This window comes from Taudactylus pleione, unplaced genomic scaffold, assembly GCF_031769625.1.
Source record: "Taudactylus pleione unplaced genomic scaffold, aTauple2 ptg000518l, whole genome shotgun sequence".
NCBI classification, from domain to species: domain Eukaryota; kingdom Metazoa; phylum Chordata; class Amphibia; order Anura; family Myobatrachidae; genus Taudactylus; species Taudactylus pleione.
Window position 1 is genome coordinate 9,984,976 of NW_028284920.1, and position 19,438 is coordinate 10,004,413.

General features: G+C 45.8%; 1 protein-coding gene across 8 annotated transcripts in view; it reads left to right on the top strand.

Moving 5' to 3' along the window:
- Positions 1–19,438, top strand: part of TACC2 (transforming acidic coiled-coil containing protein 2) — a 185,608-nt gene that overhangs the window by 133,412 nt on the left and 32,758 nt on the right. For 7 of the 8 annotated variants that reach the window (XR_015870049.1, XM_088450515.1, XM_088450514.1 and 4 more), the window contains 3 exons: positions 6,659–6,822; positions 9,198–10,371; positions 17,899–17,959. Coding sequence is in view for 7 of the 8 variants with exons in the window: in XM_088450515.1 (XP_088306641.1) it covers positions 6,659–6,822; positions 9,198–10,371; positions 17,899–17,959 (1,399 nt within the window). In the remaining variant the exon portion in view is untranslated. Of the gene's footprint in view, positions 1–6,658; positions 6,823–9,197; positions 10,372–17,898; positions 17,960–19,438 lie in introns of those variants that run through there. The other variant, XM_088450518.1, reaches the window with a different exon arrangement.

Consider the following 19,438-nt stretch of genomic DNA (forward strand, 5'->3'; position numbering starts at 1 on the left):
ACGTCTATCCCATTGTTCCGAGGAGCAGCTGGGCGGACAGGATGGCGGCAGATGCAGGAGCGGGGATTAAGATAAGTGTTTTTCTATCTTTCTTTGTACAAGCGGCACTACAGGAGCACTATATGGGGGCACTACTAAAGGGGCATTATATGGGGGCACTGCTACAGGGGCATTATATGGGGGCTCTACTACAGGGGAACTATATGGGGGCACTGCTACAGGGGCACTACTACAGGGGCATTATATGGGGGCTCTACTACAGGGGCACTATATGGGGGCACTACTATAGGGGCATTATATGGGGGCACTACTACAGGGGCCTTATATGGGGACACTACTACAGGGGCATTATATGGGGGCACTACTACAGGGGCATAACTATGGGGGCACTACTACAGGAGCATTATATGGGGGCACTACTACAGGGGCATAACTATGGGGACACTACTATATGATTTCCTTCCCTTCAAATCAAGGGGGTAACGTCGGCATATCTAAATATATTTTGGGGTAAAAGGTAAAAAAGTTCCCTGACCCCTGGTCTAAGTAAACCCTGGTGCAGTCAGCAGTTCCCAGAACTCACATAATCCATTTATTACAGTTGCATAATTAATTGAATCCACAATTAAAGTGTTTATTTATTTATTTATTTTCAATAAATACAACTGTCTGGAAGAAGTCCCACAACTGCTGTGTGCATTCCCAAAAAACTACGCTATGTAGGTCAAATTTTAGGCAAATACAAGTATTTGAAATCTTCTTACATCCCCCATGCTTTTCATTAACAAAGACTTGTAATGCCCCCACCCCCCAGAGCACTGTAAAATCCATTCTAAAGAAATTGGCACAACTGTGAATCAGCATAGAACAGGCTGAGCACTGATGCGAGAAGGGACCTTGTTAGGGAGGCCACCAGAGTGGTTTAAATACAAAAAACTCAATGTCCTGAAGCGGCCCAGTCAAAGCTCAGACCTCAATCCCATTGGAATGATTTGGTCATTGCTGTTCAGTTTCCATTCCCATCCTAGCTGATGAAATTGCAGACTCCATATAGTTTAGTGCTGGTAGATACTTTCCCAAATAGACTTACACCTGTAATTACAGTATAGCTAAAGGTGCCAATAATTAAACAAAAGGGAGAAATTCTCATGTAAGCAGTTATTGTGTGGGTTAGATTTACAAAAACATCTGTTTATCAAAGCCACCAACTCTCGGCAATTGAATGGTACAATGGTAATACATACAAAATCAGGCTTGTTTTTGTACTCCTGCTACCCTTTTAAATCCAGCGGCTTTGAAAAATCGATGTTTAGTAAATATACCCATTATAGTTGTCTGAATTATAAGAATTTCAGTATAAATCCATTTTAATCCCATGATGTAATACAATAAAAAAAAATGCAAAAGGGATGAATACTTTTTATTGCTTATTTATAATACCTGAAATAGAATCTCATTAAATAGTAAGGTATTTTAATATAATATATAGTATATATTTTAATATAAAGTATAATCTAGATTCAAAAGTTATGGGTTCTGAAATACAAATAGTAAATTCACAAATGTAAGCCATTAAAATACAGTTGATATAAAATAGCCCCAAATACTTAGGTAAAAGATGTCACGAGTCAGTAAAAACCCGATCTAAAGGCTACACCACTACAATGTCTATAGTATTATGCTGTGCTAAGCACATAAATGATCTGTATTAGAAGTTAATTATATGGGCGATGCTTTAAATGTGGACTGAAACCTATTTTAACGGCCAGTCCCTCCAAGTATGCCCTGCCAATAACATGCTGGGTCTTGCAGTTTTCCATTACAGTTGGGAAAGGACCCAATGGGCGGAATTCAATTGTTTTTGCGGCCCGCATCTCTCGTCTAAAGTGACAGGAGATCGCGGGCAGCTATTCAATTGTGCCAGCTTTTCACGCTGATCGCACCCAAAGTGGTCGGGTTTAGCCGCGTAAATCGGCTAACCCCGACCAAAGTGCTGGGCGCGATCGCGAAAAGTGATGTTTGGGCGCCCAAACATGTCACTTTTCGCACATCGCTTGGCAGCTGATCGCGCCCGACAGGAGCAAGAATATAATAGCTCCGTCGGGCGCGATAGGGGATGAAATCAATTGAATTCCGCCCATTATGTTGTCCAAGCAACATTCTGCAAAGGCCCTGTAACCGTACTAAGGGGCCTATTTATACACAATGTTTCTCACTTAGATGCTTCATTGTATCATTTCCTTACTTGCTGTTTGTGTCTGGTATCTTGCTAGTCATGTGTTTAAGATATGTTGCTTTATACTGTAATCTACTGACATGAGCACATTCATGCATCCTACAACTTAATAGGCTCCTTGTTGATGAACCCTAGTATTATTCCTCTTGTTTTGCTGTTATTTGTACTGAGTAGGACGTTTTGTTTGTTAAACTCTTGTTGTTCTAACCTCGGCCTGTTAATTGACCTCTCTACCACTTGCTGTGTTTGCCTGTTTGCCTTCACTTGCCGTCTACTTGTCTTCCTTTCCGAAATGTGCAGTGAACGGCTGGGTTATCACCCCACTAATTTACAGTAGGGAGTTTGCGGAGCTCCTAGAATCTGTAGGTTTCTTCAAGTAATAATAGATATGACACATTCATATGTAATACCAATGTATGCCTTCACTCCATTGTGCCACGGAGTGTCATTTGGATACAGGCAATGAGCCCCCACACTATGTTTTATATTTACTGTGATTTTGTAGTGTTTCTGTGTTTGTCGACAGCACATTAAATCCCAATGAAATCTACACAAGTGCCTCATGCCTCAGCTTTGAAACTGGTTTCTACTGAATTTGTAGGCTGGATTCAATATATGTAGGTTATGTTTATTTTCATGTTTTCTTAGTGTTTGTAAGTTTTAACATTATTATTTAATTATTATTTTGTTATGTTATAACAAATTCTCAACATTCAGTTCTCCAGCTGCGGTTGAACTACATGTGCCACGATGACAAGCCAGAAACAGCTAGAGTATAGGAAATGTTTATCCCATTTAATTTTGTAAATGGCCCTGTTGGCTGTTCTGATTTATCACCTTCTTTCTGATGCGGCAACAGGTCTGGATTATATTTTGTTTATTTCATACTCATGGCTTATCATAAAATCCAAACCTTGGCGTGTTTTACTGGTTTTCTACACATATGTTTTATCTCCAGCTGTTTCCTTCAAGCTATTATTGGTGCTGATCTGGAATGAATCAGGAGTTAGTGGATATTACCTATTGTGATTTATTTATGTGAGATTGTTTATGGAACAGTGCTATAGGGCCAGCATTCCATAGCCACAGACCTACGGATTGGGGCATGCAAATTGCCTGGGGAGTTTCAATGAAAATAGCTGGTAGAGGAAGTCACTACAATGTGAGTCATTTGATGCAAAGCTACAGATAAACATGTCATATTATACATTTATATGTTTGCTTCAGGGTTTGTCTGATTTCACTTCTCTAAGTAGAGTACGTCATTGAAGCCTATATATCTGTAATCACCTTACTTTGGGTCTGATCCAGATTTGTATGCTATTCTTATCATGGCTGCGTCTTTGGACGATGAGAAAATATTCTATTGCTGCAGGAGGCGTCTCAGGATAAAAGTTGCCCCATGACAGCATCTCAGATCCGAGTGCTGAGTAGGAAGACTGCTCAGATCACCACCACGACCATTGATCGCAATGGCTGCGGTCATTGCCATCTAAGTAAGCTTAACCTGATTCAGAATGGGCAACGGAACTGCTCAGCCCCAGGAAATCTGTGTCAGCAGACGCAGACCCTGGCACTCCCAGAAAACAGGGGCAACGTTTTAGGGAACGCTGGTCATCCCCGCCTCTAAACGGCAGATAGAGACTTGCACATACGCAGCGCACGATTCTGCAAATGCGCATATTTCTAGCGATCGGACTTGTATAAAAACCATCGGGTTTGCATAAAAGTCTGAATTGGGCCCTGTAATATAAAGTACTTTTTCTTCTAGTTATTCAGTCTCACCGCAGTGAATTACTTCACTAATAGTAACAATAGTCTTAAATTGTTTTATCCACTCCCAGTTAAACAAGCAGTAACATGCAAGCATTCCTTTATATATGGTCTTACACGTTCCGTCATAATTTGTGTAATATTCTGTAGGAACCTATAAAGTTACTCAGAATAGATGTTATCAGTTCACTAGGAACCAGGGACTGATCACATAGTACTTCATACATCCCAGAGTAATAGACAGCAATCCCAGGATAGCTGCCTTTTCTGTCTGCAGTCACCACGTGCACTTTAATGGGGCATTATACTGAAACAGTGAAACAGTATTCATGTAAAAAATAATACAGAGGTGCAACAATATATTTGATTATATTGAACAATGGGCCTGTTTCTGAGTTGCAGACTCATATGTCCATGTCGGAATCAATGAGAGTAATGTTTTTTTTCTAACAAGTTGCACCGCGCAGTCATCCTAATCGCGGGCCTGATTGTGATGTGGACGGCATTACACAGCCGCAGGGAAGCAGCTGTGCAATTTTTTGAACAACTAAATGCAAATGCAGCTGGAGGCCAAAGACTCAGCATCGGATCACCATTGCGACCACTGGTCGCTGCGCTTGGCCAGTCTGCGTAAGCTGGAGCTTACGCAGACTTGCCATCGCAATTGGTCAGCCGGGTACAAGAAGTCTGTGTCCGAAGATGGAAGCCCTGGGCTTGGCATACCTACAAAATGGGGACGACCGCCCTCGTTTTGTACAGGTTCCTGATCGCCCACCCCACACTGCAGCATGTAAGCCATCTGCAGCTAAGGCGGGGCCTGCGAGTGATCATGCAGGACCCATTCTGCACATGTGCAGATCCCAAAACATCGGATTTGTACTTTAATCATCTGGGTTAAAGATCCGAATAAGGCCCAGTGTTCGTACAGAGTGGCAGCAGCAGTTTCAGGCATATGCACAGACGTTTATTGGAGATGTATTGGGCGTTCCGCGGTGGTGACAGGGAGGTGGCTAGTCAGATGCACGGAGATGGACCGTCTTATGGGCGTGTTATAGGAGTGCTGCAGGCATATGGCTGACGTGGTTGTGTACACAGACGCTTACCGGGGAATTCAGTTGTTTGTTCACGCCCAAATTCCCATTTAAACTAAGTGACGGGAGATCGGGGAGGGGCGATATTCAGTTGTTTGGGCACACATGCCTTTTTGCGCATGCCGCACCCAAAAGCACCAGGTTTAGTAGATGAGCATGAAGGCTAAACCCGTGCAAAGTTCTGGTTACCACGGTAGTTAGAGGTACCCATAAAAAGTACTGTGTGTCGATTACTGCTCGCCACCTCAGGAGGGAGCGAGCAGAAACCTGTGCTCCCGCAGCATTCACGCCAGGTCGGAGCAACAATTGAATTGCTACGTCATGTGCCCATTACTATCAGCCACCGGTGCAAACAATTGCATTCCCCCATAAAACTCTTACATTGGAGGCCATACTGAGAAATCTGCACCTACCATAGGGCTGGATGGTCATTCCATGTCAAGTGGACCAGTTCTGAAGATCACCCCCACCTACTGTGCACTGCGGAGCGCATGACCGTGGCACCCATCCCCACTATGAGGGCCATAGTTTTGCTACTAAATGTTCCCTAAGTCAGTCTTACATATGTGCCAACCTTCATGTGACATGGAATGAACCTGATGCAAGGATGGTGCTACCGATGGCTGCGTCTAAATACCAAGCTGTATTTGTGTGCTTCTCAGTCCTTGTACAGGCAGCGCATAGATGTACGCCAGGGAAGGGCTTGTAGCATTATTCGCATAAAAGACGCACAAACGGACCCTGCTGTGTCTGTCTCAGAATCAGCCCCTATATGTTTTACATGACTATCACACCAGTAGGGGTCACTGTTGCACAATAGTCTATGGCTAATGGTTTCCTATATCTGAGAATAGTGATATACAATCCTGTGTATTAATGCAAATATGTAAACTGACCTACAGCTTCAAGTCCTATTTGCAGGAGTTTGATAGTTACCATATCTAATCGGCCATTGTATGAATCTAAAAATATAAAATAAATAATAATTTTGTTTTGTAAAACTTATTAATAAAAACGCCCTCATTTTCTTTTCCCTCAGATGTTAATTATTAACATCATAACATGAAGAATTTCCGAGCAGGGTGGGGTATATAACTCGAAATGCCTCAGCTCCTTGATATGGTCTACTAATGAACCTGGTATATGCTCTCATAGCAAGAAGATAGAGGACAGTAGTTACAAAACATAGGGTCTGATTCTGTGTTGTTTGAAAATCCGATGCTTTATGTACACCTCCGATATTCGGGGATCTGCGGATGTGCAGATCTGTGTCTGCGACGTCGGTCGCAGTGCCCTCTAAACCGCAGCACAATTGACATGCTGCAGCGTTTGGGGTGGTGAAGGGGCGGCGACAGCCAGCATTACAGAAAACTGGGTGGTGCGTGTAGTTTACCTTTATTATCTTAAATTATAAATCTTGCAGAATAAGACAAATTAAATACTGGCTGAAAAAATAATTACAATCGTCTGTAGTATTCCTTATGTAATTTAGGCAGGGCTGGGCTTGTGCAACATGTCACAGTGTCCTTATAATAATTACTTCTCTTGTTGCCTGCAGGAGCTCAGATTCTGAAGAAGCCTTCGAGACTCCTGAGTCCACAACTCCAGTAAAGTCGGCACCTCCGGTCCCCATCCCTGCCCTTCCAGAGGTTCAAGAACAGCAGCCACAGCAACAACAGGAGGAGGAAACTCCTCAGCTTCCACCCAAACCTGAAGAACCAGGTAATCCAGAGAGAAGCAAAGGACCAGCTCCTCAAAGGACTTCTCACAGATTACATGCATTCAAGGGAAGATTTATCAGAATCTCTAAAGAAGACAAGTGGAAGTATTACCAATAGCAACCAATCAGATTCTAGCTATTACTTATAGTACAGTCCTCCACTTGTTCTCTTTAGAAGGTTTGTTAAATCTCTCACTGTTGGTCCCTGTTTTCTGTTAGTTAAAACTGAAGTACTAGAACAGGCCTGGCCAACCTGTGGCTCTCCAGCTGTTGTGAAACTACAAATCCCAGCATGCTTTACCTGCTGATTGGTGGGAGGGTATGCTTGGACTTGTAGTTTAACAACAACTCAAGAGTCACAGGTTGGCCAGACCTGTTCTAGAAAATAATGTAATTGTGTAGTTGCCTACTCTCATAGAACATCGGGGAGACTCAGCAATTTCAGGAAGTCCTCCCAGACCCCCAGAAGAACAAGGCATCTTCCCAGTTCACTAGGGAAGTGGGAGGTGGCTTGAAACTCGTCATCATAGCCCCACCTTCTGCTGCGCGATGACGGTAATCACAGCATTGCGTATCGAAGCCAGGAGCATGATGATGCGAATCGTCTTGCCACGCCATCTGCACTTGCCATAATCTTCCAAAGTAGAGATTAAAAAGAAGTAACCAAGTGTCCGTAATACCGAAATGAATAATGATATTACAAATTTTAATGCTCATTTGATTTGTGCTGCTGTTTGAAACATGAAGGGCCTCATGCACAATGAATACTGCACCAGTTTCCTTGCATGAAATCTCTCTCTGCGCATGCCCAGAAAAGCGGTCGCCAGTATTTTAGAATATGCAGATTTTTGTGGTTCTGGCACTGGAGAGGCAAGATAATGGAAGGGAGAGTGTGTTCTATTGTAGGCCAAGTACAATAAGGGCATGTTTGAGCAAATGTGAACACATGAAGTCTATGACATAGACGCAGAAATGCCTTAGAATCAGGGGCTTAAGTTTATACAAGGTGCCCGAAAGCTAAATAGATTGAGGTGCCCCACCCCTGGTGCATGTGCAGTAGCACAGCTGAGGGGGCAGAGGAGGAAGTAATGTGCCATTAATCCTGCCAGTTGTGGATAATATGACAGCCACTTGCCCTCAGTTATCTTCAGCCTCATCCCCTTTGTGTCTCCCCAGCCTCATTCCCACGTGTTTCTGCAGCTTCAGCCTGCCAGTTTCTCTCCAGCTCCAGCCAGCCCTCCTCTGTCTCTCCAGTCCCCAGTGTCTATCCAGCCAGCTCCCTGTCTCCAGCCCCAAAAGTGTCTTTCCAGCCAGCCTCCTTTTGTCTCTCCAGGCCAACCAGTGTCTCTCCAGTCAGCCCCCTTCTGTCTCTCTAGTTAGCTCCCTTCTGTCTCTCCAGCCCACCCAGTGTCTCTCTAGCCAGCCCCCTTCTGTTTCCTGCCCCCCAGTGTATCTCTAGCCAGCTACTTTTGTCTTCAGCCCCCCAGTGTATCTCCAGGTAGTCCCCTTCTTTCTCCAACCACTCAGTGTCTCTCCTGCTAGCCCCCACATCCCTCCGCCTTCAACCCACAGGTACTTACCTTCTTTGTTGTCTGGTTGACACCTCTCCTCTTTCAGCACATCATGATGGCACGCACGCTGTGTCTCAGTTAAAAAAACAAAACTTTATTTTACCAGGCAGCCGCCAGACTCCACAGCGTAGATAGATCCATCTATAACCTCTGCTTGTGCCACTGCAGTGATCAGCAGGGCACAGGCAGCAGTTATAGATGGATTTATCTGTTCCTGCCTAACAGCTGGCGCCTGGAAGCCAATGCTTCCATTGCCTCCGGGAATTCCGCCACTACTAAGAAAGCCATATTATTTACAGGTGGTCCAGTGCAGTTGTAAATTCTAGATGGTGATGATGATGAGCGTCGTCTTTAGTTGCTTATGCGTATATGAAGTTTTTGTATGTGTTTTTTGTGTACATGAAAATGGAGAGTTAGAGAAGTTTTTTGCTTTTATGGTGCCTAATAACGAATGTTATTAGGCACCAAACAAGGTTTAAGGCAAAATTGGTAATCTCCATCATCCCCACAGTGTTTCCATTGCTAAATTATGTCTTATTAAAAAAGCAACAATGCTAAGAATAGTGACCTGTGCTTAGTTTATGCAACTCAAAGAGAATATAAAATCAGCTTGCATTTACTATACACTCATTTTGCAAATTTGTTACCAAAATGCATTCGAGTTCATTATCTAAAAGCTGTACTCAGACCAAGTTTATTTCTAATAGTGCCAGTACTGTGCTTAGTAGTGAATTTGGCATTCATAATGAATTGTTCAGGCTTAGCAAAGTTGAAAAAAAAGTTACATATATTTTTCCTTTGTTCAGATTTGCTGCCCAGTTTGGAGAGAACACAAACCCCTGATGTGACGGTCACTGAAAGTATTCATGATTCTCCTTTCCGTCAGCCGTCTCGCTCATTTTCCGTGGCATTTGATGAGGATAAGCCCATAGCAAGTAGTGGTGCATACAACTTGGACGTGTTGAGCGTTGAGCTAACAGACGTCATTACCAGTTCTTCAGAAGCCCCCGGCAAAACCCGTCGCAGATCCACAGACTCTGTACCTGTCAGCCGAAATACTCTGTCCCGCTCCCTTAGCTTGCAAGCTGCAGATTTCCAACTTGAAGATGGCCTAAGCAGTCACGGAGGATCTGACAGCGCTGGTAGCACCTTACGTAGGACAAAGAAGGCACGACCTGCATCTTTGAAGAAGAAGGCTGGAAGTATTAAAAAACAGACCGAAGCTGTTAGCAATAAAGACTCAAGTCAAACATCAGGAGAGTCACTGGAGGCAGAATTGGACATAAGTTTGCAAGGGATACCAGATCCACCCCCTCCCCAAACAGACACAGATTTGCCAATAGTAGGGGAACAGCAAACCTCATCCATCTCTTGCTCCGAGTTGCCCTCTGTGGAGCCTCAGCTTGATAGCATTACCAGTGTTCCTCCCATTGACCCTTTTCCTGCACAGGAAACAGGAAGGGTGTCCCCACCATTACCCACTCACCAGAAACGTGAGGTGGCCCCTTGTGGCCCTGAAGTACTGGAAAACCCTGCAGTGATTGGACAAGCAGTGAGGCTGGAGTTCGACTATTCCGAGGAGGCACGTGAGGGGCAGCCTCCCGCAAGGAAAGGCAAGAAACCCTCAGGCAAAATGCCACTACGAAAACCCAAGCCCAAAAAGGCTGTTGAAAAGCCTGATGCTCCTCCTGGACCTCCCAGTCCTATCCCTGCAGATTCCAATGACGTTCCCATTTCCAAAGGATCCTACACATACAATATGGACCATTGGGATGACCCCAACTTTAACCCCTTCTCTTCCAGTGGGAAATTGCAAGATTCACCATTAGCTCAAGAAGCTCCTGAACCATGTAAACCCATTGCCCACCGATCAGAGTCTCCTGCAAAAACATCAGCTTCCTTTGAGATACCGACAGGCGATACTGAGCAGAATGGAGAAAGCAATAAGCCAGCTAAGAAGAAGAAGACTCCACTGAAGACGTAAGTGACACAAGTACCTCTACCATTGGTAATTCCATCAGATGAGACAGGCTATACACCCATTATTTCCTATAGCATTTATGTTATATTTACATTACAGGTTGTGTGGATCTTTAAAATTAGAATCTGACAGAAAAAAATTATATAAAATTGATGCAAAAAAATACAACTATATTTGTTAGCTTAAAAAAAATATATATAACTGACAATTATTTAAAATATATATTTTAAATGGACCAACATTTTACGAAGCCCTGTACAATTAGTAAAATACATACAGGGGTTGATGTATCAAACAGTGAAAAGAGTGGAGAAGTAGACCAGTGAAGCAGTTGCCCATAGCAACCAATCAGGTTTGAGGTAGCATTTATCAAGTACATTCTATAAAATGCTAGGTAGAAGCTGATTTGTTGCTATGGGCTATTGTCAAATGGTCCACTTCCTCACTCTTTTCACTGCTTTTTTCAACCACACAGTCATTACATAGAGTATAAGTACAAATGGCAAGGAGTAGTTGTTTATAGCTTGCAAAATGAAAGAAATAATTATAGTCTATAGACATAACGGATGGTCAGGATGAATTGCTGTCTTCAAGAATTTTTATTTTATTTTATGTTCATAGTATTTATTTTCTGAAAAAGAATATCTCATTACATTTGGGCTTACAATGTAATAAATGACGCCTTGGGTCACAAACATTTATCACTGGATTTCTAAGCTGGTACTAAACTAAGAGGTATATTTACTAAAGTGAGAGTTTTTAGAAGTGGAGATGTTGCCCATAGCAACCAATCAGATTCTACTTAACATTTACCTAGCATCTTCTAGAAGATAATAGCTAGAATCTGATTAATGTATCTGCTGTCTGCTAATAAGAAAATTATCATGTATTAAGGTTGTTATTATTCTATCAACATGTTTGCTGGAGATTTCAGCACAACACTGTAGAAACTGTCACTAATGGTGCGTACAGACGGGATGATCGACAGCGATAACTATATCGTTGTTCGGTCTCCCGGGTGTGCTGGACGATCGATATCGATCATCCAGCACACCATGTACCCACCAACGACTATAACGAGGATCGCAGATCCCTATAGTAACCTGGTCGATATCGACCAGGTTGGCCTGCATGCACGGGCGGTGGACGATATCGATATCGTCCATGCGTGCCCGCGCATCGGTATCGTTATCGTTCATATTGTCCATTTAAATCGTACCGTGTGTACGCAGCTTAACTTGAATGCCAGACATCCACAGAGCAGCGTTAGATACATAAAACAACAATACAGACTCTTGACTTGAAATATTCTATACTATTGAACATACTATCAGGAAATTAAAGTACTATGGTTTGGTGTCTTTGCCAGATGCATCAACACTTGACATGTTGAGACGAGATCCAAAATTATTGTGCTGTTAGTGTTTTTTTTCCCATTTGCTATAGCGTAAGCGTGGATTTGCACTATGCACGCCCAGAACGGTGTCCTTGCATATACGACCATTATGTTACACATAATTCTACCACGTATACCTGACTGATATTGGCTGGGTGAGATGGGGCAGGGTGGGCTAGTTCTAGTGTAGTTAAAGTTAAGGTATTGTGAACACATCCAGGCCGGCCAGGCCGGGGAAAAATACCATGAAGCAGTGGCGGAACTAGAGAGTGGTGGGCACAGGTGCAAGAATATGCTTTGGCCCCCCCCCCATCCATTCCTGGCACCCGAACATTTTTTCACCACCCCTCACTACCCCCCCAGTTATTAAATCCTTTCCGTCCAGCCTGTGTGTCAGCCTCATTCTCCCCCCCAGCCCCAGCGTATCAGCCTCAATTCCCCCCCCCCAGCCCCAGCGTGTCAGCCTCATTCCCCCCCCCCAGCCCCAGCGTGTCAGCCTCATTCTCCCCCAGCCCCAGCGTGTCAGCCTCATTCTCCCCCCCCAGCCCCAGCGTGTCAGCCTCATTCTCCCCCAGCCCCAGCGTGTCAGCCTCATTCTCCCCCCCCCAGCCCCAGCGTGTCAGCCTCATTCTCTCCCCCAGCCCCAGCGTGTCAGCCTCATTCTCTCCCCCAGCCCCAGGGTGTCAGCCTCATTCTCTCCCCCAGCCCCAGCGTGTCAGCCTCTCCCCCCCCCCCAGCCCCAGCGTGTCAGCCCCCCCCCCAGCATGTCATCCTCTTCCCAAACAGCCAAAGTGTCTCAGCCTTCCCCCTCCCCCAGCATGTCTCAGGCTCTCCCCCCCAGTGTCTCAGCCTTCACCCTCCCCCAGCGTCTCAGCCTCTCCCCCCAGCGTGTCTCAGCCTTCCCCCTACCCCAGCGTCTCAGCCTCTCCCCCCAGCATGTCTCCCCCCCAGCGTCTCAGCCCTCCTCTCCCCCCAGCATCTCAGCCTCTCCCCCCAGTGTCTCAGCCTTCCCCCTCCCCCAGCGTGTCAGCCTTCCTCCCCCCCAGCGTGTCTCAGCCTTCCTCCCCCCCAGCGTGTCTCAGCCTTCCTCCCCCCTAGCGTGTCTCAGCCTTCCTCCCCCCCCAGCGTGTCTCAGCCTTCTTCCCCCCAAGCGTGTCTCAGCCTTCTCCCCCCCCCAGCGTGTCTCAGCCTTCCTCCCCCCCCAGCGTGTCTCAGCCTCCCCCCCCAGCGTGTCTCAGCATCCTCCCCCCCAGCGTGTCTCAGCCTTCCTCCCCCCCCAGCGTGTCTCAGCCTTCCTCCCCCCCAGCGTGTCTCAGCCTTTCCCCCCCAGTGTGTCTCAGCCTTCCTCCACCCGCAGCATGTCTCAGCCCTCCTCCCCCCCCCCAGCGTTTCTCAGCCTTGCTCCCCCCAGCCCATACCACTGCAGCCGGCTTACTTACCTTGTTTCCTTGGCCGCTTCTCTTCCTCGCTGCTCCTCTCAATCCGCGGCTCCTCTTGATCCTCTCCCTCCAGCAGCCCGGCCCCTTGTTATGACACTGCGCGTGTGACGTCATGACGTCACGCGCGCCGTGTCATTACAAGGGGCCGGGCTGCGGTGAGTGTCAGACTGTCATGTTGGAGCCGAAGCGGCCGAAGTGGGCCCGCTCCGGTTCCAACCATTTACTTAATGGGGACCGGGACGGCGGGCAGCGGCGCTGTTGGATGCACCGCCGCTAGTTCCACTCCTGCCATGAAGTAAAAAACAGTAAGACAGCCACCTGTGAAATGAAGACCCCCAAAACTTCAATCACAGAGTACAGATAAAGAACACCGGGTCTTGGTGCCCAAGTCAAGCTTCAAACCAGGATGATACAAATGTAACTTGATGCATAAATAACACTTTGTCCATGATTATTCTGTAGTCCATAAAGCAAGTAGATTCCTCTTCAATGATTGCCGTATCGGAAACACCATGGGCCAGATATAGTCAGCGTACCATACTCCCGATGGGATGTAGTCAGCATCCCAGCGTGTGGGATGCCGACTGTCTAAATACCGCTGGCATCCCGAAGGTAAGTATCGGGGGTTAGGGGGTTAGGCACTAGGGGGAGGGTTAGGCACTAAGGGGGGGGAGGGTTAGGTTTAGGATGCGGGTAGGTTAGGTTAGATATAGGCACTAGGGGGGGAGGTTAGGTTTAGGTGCCGGGGAGGGTTAGGGTGCGGGTAGGGAAAGGTTAGGTTTAGGCACTAGGTGGGGAAGTTAGGTTTAGGCACAGGGGAGGGTTAGAGTAGGGGTTAAGGTAAGTGGTAGTATACTTACCTACGGGTGTCGGGATTCTGACTGTTGGTATTCTGACCGGCGGCATCCCCACTGCCGGGAACCCAACCCGCTTACGATAGATGACGCTGCTTTAATGACATAGCAGTTTCTTTGAGGTATATGCCAATGCTTCAGTAGGATGTTCCTTCCTCAGATATAACAAAATAATGAATCCCTAAAGTACAAAAAATTCTAATACTGTATAGGCTATATTATTCAGTGAAGCATAGTTTACGGTAGATAACTGGCCAGATACGGCTATTTGATGTCCTAATTGATTAGTGAAGGATAGGGCATCATAACTAAACCTTCATATGTTGTGATTACCTCACCAATGTAATATAAATACAAAGGAAAAGAAGGACGAACAATCATTGAAGAGGAATCTATGTGCTATATGGACTACAGAATAATCATGGACTGAGTATTACTTATGTATGAAGTTACATTTGTATTATCCTGGTTTGAAGCTTGACTTGGGTGCCGGTGTTCTTTATCTGACAAATGGCATGAATGCCTGGAAAAGCCAGAGGATAATGATGTCAGTCACCAGCACCAGTGAACTGCTTATGATTGGCTGACACTTATTGGTGCTTTCTTCTTTACTAGGGCTTTTGTGGGCAGATTAAAACAAATGTATTACACAAAGTTTTTGTAGTAATAATAATAGCGAATACATATACTACAGTTGCTAATTACTATAGAATGTGAATTCTGTGTATGGCCATAGGGCCTGATTCAGAGCCGGACGCTATTTGCGCTCGCTCGTCCAGAAAAAAGGGCTGACTATTTAAATTAACCGTTCGCTCTTTGCGGTCTGTTCACGCCTCTATGTCTGAACGAGCGAACGAAACATGCGAACGTAATTTTGAAAAAACGCCCCCTGGCCGCTCGCATCATACGTCATGTCCGCTATTTATTAGATTAATCGAGTACATTGGACGGCGTATGAACTGCTCGCTATTCTTGTGGTTGGTTTTTCCTACCACAATCATGCGAGCAGTTCTAACTATAAAACAACCAAGTGACGTGGGCAATAACGCTGCTTTGTTAATTATGCACACCCTTAAAACGCCTGTTTTGACTGTTTGGCACGCCTGCGTTTGGAACTCCACTCCCCGTTTTCAAGCACCTTCCCCTGTTACCACCCACAAACGCCTCATTCTGTCACTCAAAGTAGAAGGCATTCGCTATTTAGCGAGCACACGATTTTCGGCCGCACTGACTGATTCGCTCATGCGTATTAAAATCTGTACGCATGTGCAGTTGTGCGAACATCGGTCGGAACGAATGAGCGGCCGCTTACGAGCGGCTCTGAATCAGGCCCATAGTTCCTTCTCTTCGTATGTGCTTTTATAAAAGTCATTTATGCCCGTTTCATGATCAAATGCACATAAGCCTCAATATGTACAATATAAACAGAATATATCCAGTTATAATAGGGACATATTTTCTTTAAGTAAGAATATTTTAGCTGATGTATCCCAATTCACTTTTATAAGGTAGTAGCCTGAGCTGTCACACCTTCCGCCCCTCTCCTGTTCACTGCAAAACAATTTGCGGCCGGTTCTATTGTTAGACTAGATCGATGTTGCGTCCAGCCCTCCTGCCTCACACTATTACAGCCATCAGCAATCTGGCAGCACTCTGCCAAACTACAACAATGCAGCAGAAAATAACATACTACTGATTGTCTTATAAACATTTGGAGAATATGAATCTCCGTCAATGCTTGAATTTGCAGAGCTGCTAATCTTTAACCCATACAGGGAACAGTGCATGGTAACCTATATACCCTACTGAGCACCTATAGCTCTCCTAGAAATGCAGTTTTCATAAAGGCAGCTCATCAGCTAGTTTCCAGGATTGTGTGGGAGGATATATGTTAGTCCCCTGGGTAGTTTGTTGTGACATTTCTTCTTGAGGTATGTTAATAGGTGTTTATGTGCACATTACACTTGTAGTGGCACAGAGTGTGTATTACAGTGCGCGTACACAGCCTTCTGTCTGTCTGTCTCTTTGTCTCTGTGTCTATAGGATGGTTGAAGATGTCGTGTCTGTCTATTCTCTCTTGTAAGTAATCTCACCTCAGTCATTGTCTGTGTCTCCCCGATGCTGCCACTGCTTCATTCAGTCTGTGTTTGTCCTGTTTTCCGTTTTTGGCTTGTCATTTTCCTATTGTCACCTTTGCCAATCCTAGCATGTTGTATCTCACCTGCCAAGCTAAGCTACAGCTGATGGCATGCTTGTATACATGTGTTACTCAGCCAAGTGTTGTCTGTACTGTGCTGTGTACGAAGGGAGGGGGCTGCCCAGCGTGCAACTCTCTCTCCTAAATGTCCTAATACTCCTTTACAGCTGTAAATATAGATTTTGATGGCTGTGAGACACACAGAAAGCATTTAGTGGTGTGGGGCAAATTAGTATGTGTTTTTGTTTATTCGTGTTTGCCGCTGCCACCAAATGTATGTGGGGGAGATTTATCAAAGCTTGGAGAGAGATAAAAGGCCCCATTTATGAACAAAGGTAAATACAAGTGGCATTTTTCGTTTAGTATGACTATGACAATAGTTACCCCTCCGGAGAGGTACAGAGAGGTCCTTTGCTCGGCTGCTGGCAGCCTAACGCCGCCAGCGACGGGCACCTGTGTAATCGGCGATCCGTCTGCTCATGTGCATGACACGGGGACCCGGCAGTGCCTGGAAGGCTGCCAGAAAGACAGCGCTGGGTCCCCATTGCCATCAATGGAGACCGCATCGCTCTTTCCGTCTAAAGATGGCGAGAACGATGCTGTGACAAACAGTGGTCATCTTAGATTACCACTTTTTATTGAATAGAGAAAAGATGACATAACCCCGAGTGCCATTTATGCATCGTTGATAAATGCATCCCAAAGTGGAGATTAAGGGGTCATTCAGACCCGGTCGCAAGCACCGATGTGCTCGCAACCGGTTCGATGGGTAGCCCTGCGCACGCGCAGCATCCGCACTGCGCGTACGCAAGCCCCGGGGCGAGAGAGAAACTCTCTCGCTCCGGAGCTCACTACAAAAGGGGCGGCCGTCGATGTTGATCGACAGCTCGCCCCTTTTTGTAGGCGGGCCGGGGGGGGGTGGTTTCCAAAACTGAGGCGTTCCTTAACGAACGCCTACCGTTTTGTGGGCGGCCGCACTGACATCATCAGTGATGTCAGTGGGGAGCTTCCTGCTCGATCAGAGTAGAAAGCTCCCTGGGGCTTGCGAGTGCCCAGACCCAACCTTAGGGTCTGGTCGCAAGCACCGATGGTCGCGATGGTGATCACCATCGCGACCATCACCCTGGTCGCTAGTTAAGCTGTGGGTGGTAACCCACAGCTTAGCTTGTGACCAGGAGGCCGCACCAAAAAACAAGAAGCGCCCGCCCTCATTCAGAGAGAGCGATCGCTTCTTGCGATCGCCTCTGAATGAGGTCCTAAGTACCAACCAATCACCTTCTAACTGTCATTTTACAGGCTGTGTTTGAAACAGGACAATTAGAAGCTGATTGGTCGGTACTTTATGTCTTTCCACTTCATCCATCTCCAAGCGTTGATATATTTCCCCCTGTGTTTTTGAAATCGTGATGATATGGAATTGGGACATGGAACTCCTGTGTCAAGTTTAAAAAGTTTCCTTGACCCAGGGCCTGCAGGGTGACAAAATGGTGCTGAGAAGCCTGTAGTTACATCTAGTGTATCAGGCCTTTGGAAATAGAAACAAAGGAGTAATAGCTTTTTAAATTACAATTTCACAAAGAGCTTTGTTCACCAGCTTATGTTCTCATATCAATGTTCCTTTATGTGCTTTTTTGTTTCAGTGACACCTTCAGGGTGAAGAAATCACCAAAGCGTTCCCCAGTCACTGAGAATGGCTCCGAGGTTTGTATGGTTTGTCTCTGGCTGATATGACTGGGTAGCAGCACACGTGTCCTGTATAATGAGATCATGGTGCTTTACAAACTAATGGCCATTATATCTTTCTTTTATACCAAGGGTGGGGAACCTTTTTTCTGCCGAGGGCCATTTTGATATATATAACATTATTTGCGGGCCTGGTTCAGGCCATGCCCCCTCCACGTGACGTCACACGGGGGCGGGGCCACAATTGCCGGTGATTACAGCAATGTCCGGAGCATCTTGAGGATGCTCCGGGGAGCTGTAAGGGCAGCGGTGTGACCGTCTGAAGCATCCTAAGGACGCTCCAGGTGGCACTGCTGCATAGATTCTGGCTGCATGGTGCCATTCTAGGCAACCTGCTAGCAAAATGAGGCTAACAGAAAAAAGCTCAGAGGGCCAGACCAAATGATTCCGAGGGCCTTATAAGGCCCCCGGGTAGGAGGTTCCCCATCCCTTTTTTATACAATGTGATTATTACAAAGAATAACGTATACTTCTTTAATGTGAATTAATATTACAATACTTCTTATATTCTTATTTTTTACAATAGTGGGTACAATGTTTGATATTGATATCTCATGCAACATGATATTTATGGGTAGACTGTTCGGGATTTTAAACCAAACCCTAAAATCCTGTGTCTACATTCTGAATGTAGACATGTATGTCGACATGCTGAATATGTCAACATTCTGAATTTCGACATGCTGACTGCATATCATACAGATCATGGGTATTCAACATGCAGCCCCTCTAGCTGCATGTTGAACTACACATCCCAGCATGCTATTAGGGAATGTTAAAACTGTGGTGGTGGGGGGGAGGGGGGTCGTGCTGGAATGTGTAGCTCTACAGAAGCTGGAGAGCCGCATGTTGTATATCTCTGATATGGACATGTATGTAAAAATCCCACTGTTGGGCCTTTTGGAACTGTTCCCTGCACAGAGAATCACAATGGTATATTTAAAGAATATCTCTTCATTATGCCCCCCTTCCTTTCCCTGTACACACACACACACCTCACGCTGCCTGCAGAGCCGTAACTAGAGTTTTTGGTGCCCTGTGCCAGAAAGAGCATTGGCGCCCCCCTCATTTTTTTTGCACCCAAAAAAGGGCCATGGCTTCATGGGGAAAGGCCAGGGAAGAGATAGGAGAGGCCAGGAGATGCTGGGGATGAAATAAGAGGAAGATACAAGCAAGAATGATAATAAACAGAAATATGACAGGCCCAAACAGCGCCCCCTGACCTGTGGTACCCTGTGCGATGGCACCGGCCGCACTACCCTAGCTGCGGCCCTGGCTGCCTGGCACAGAGAGCTGCCTTGCTCACATTTGTGCTTGTATTTCCTGCCATGAATAAGCACGCTGAAACCTGTCCCTAGAACTCAGTAGATCTCCATAGATCATTGTTCTAGAGCTATTGACGGACTGCGGCTTTTGGCTTCATGTTACTGTGTCTTA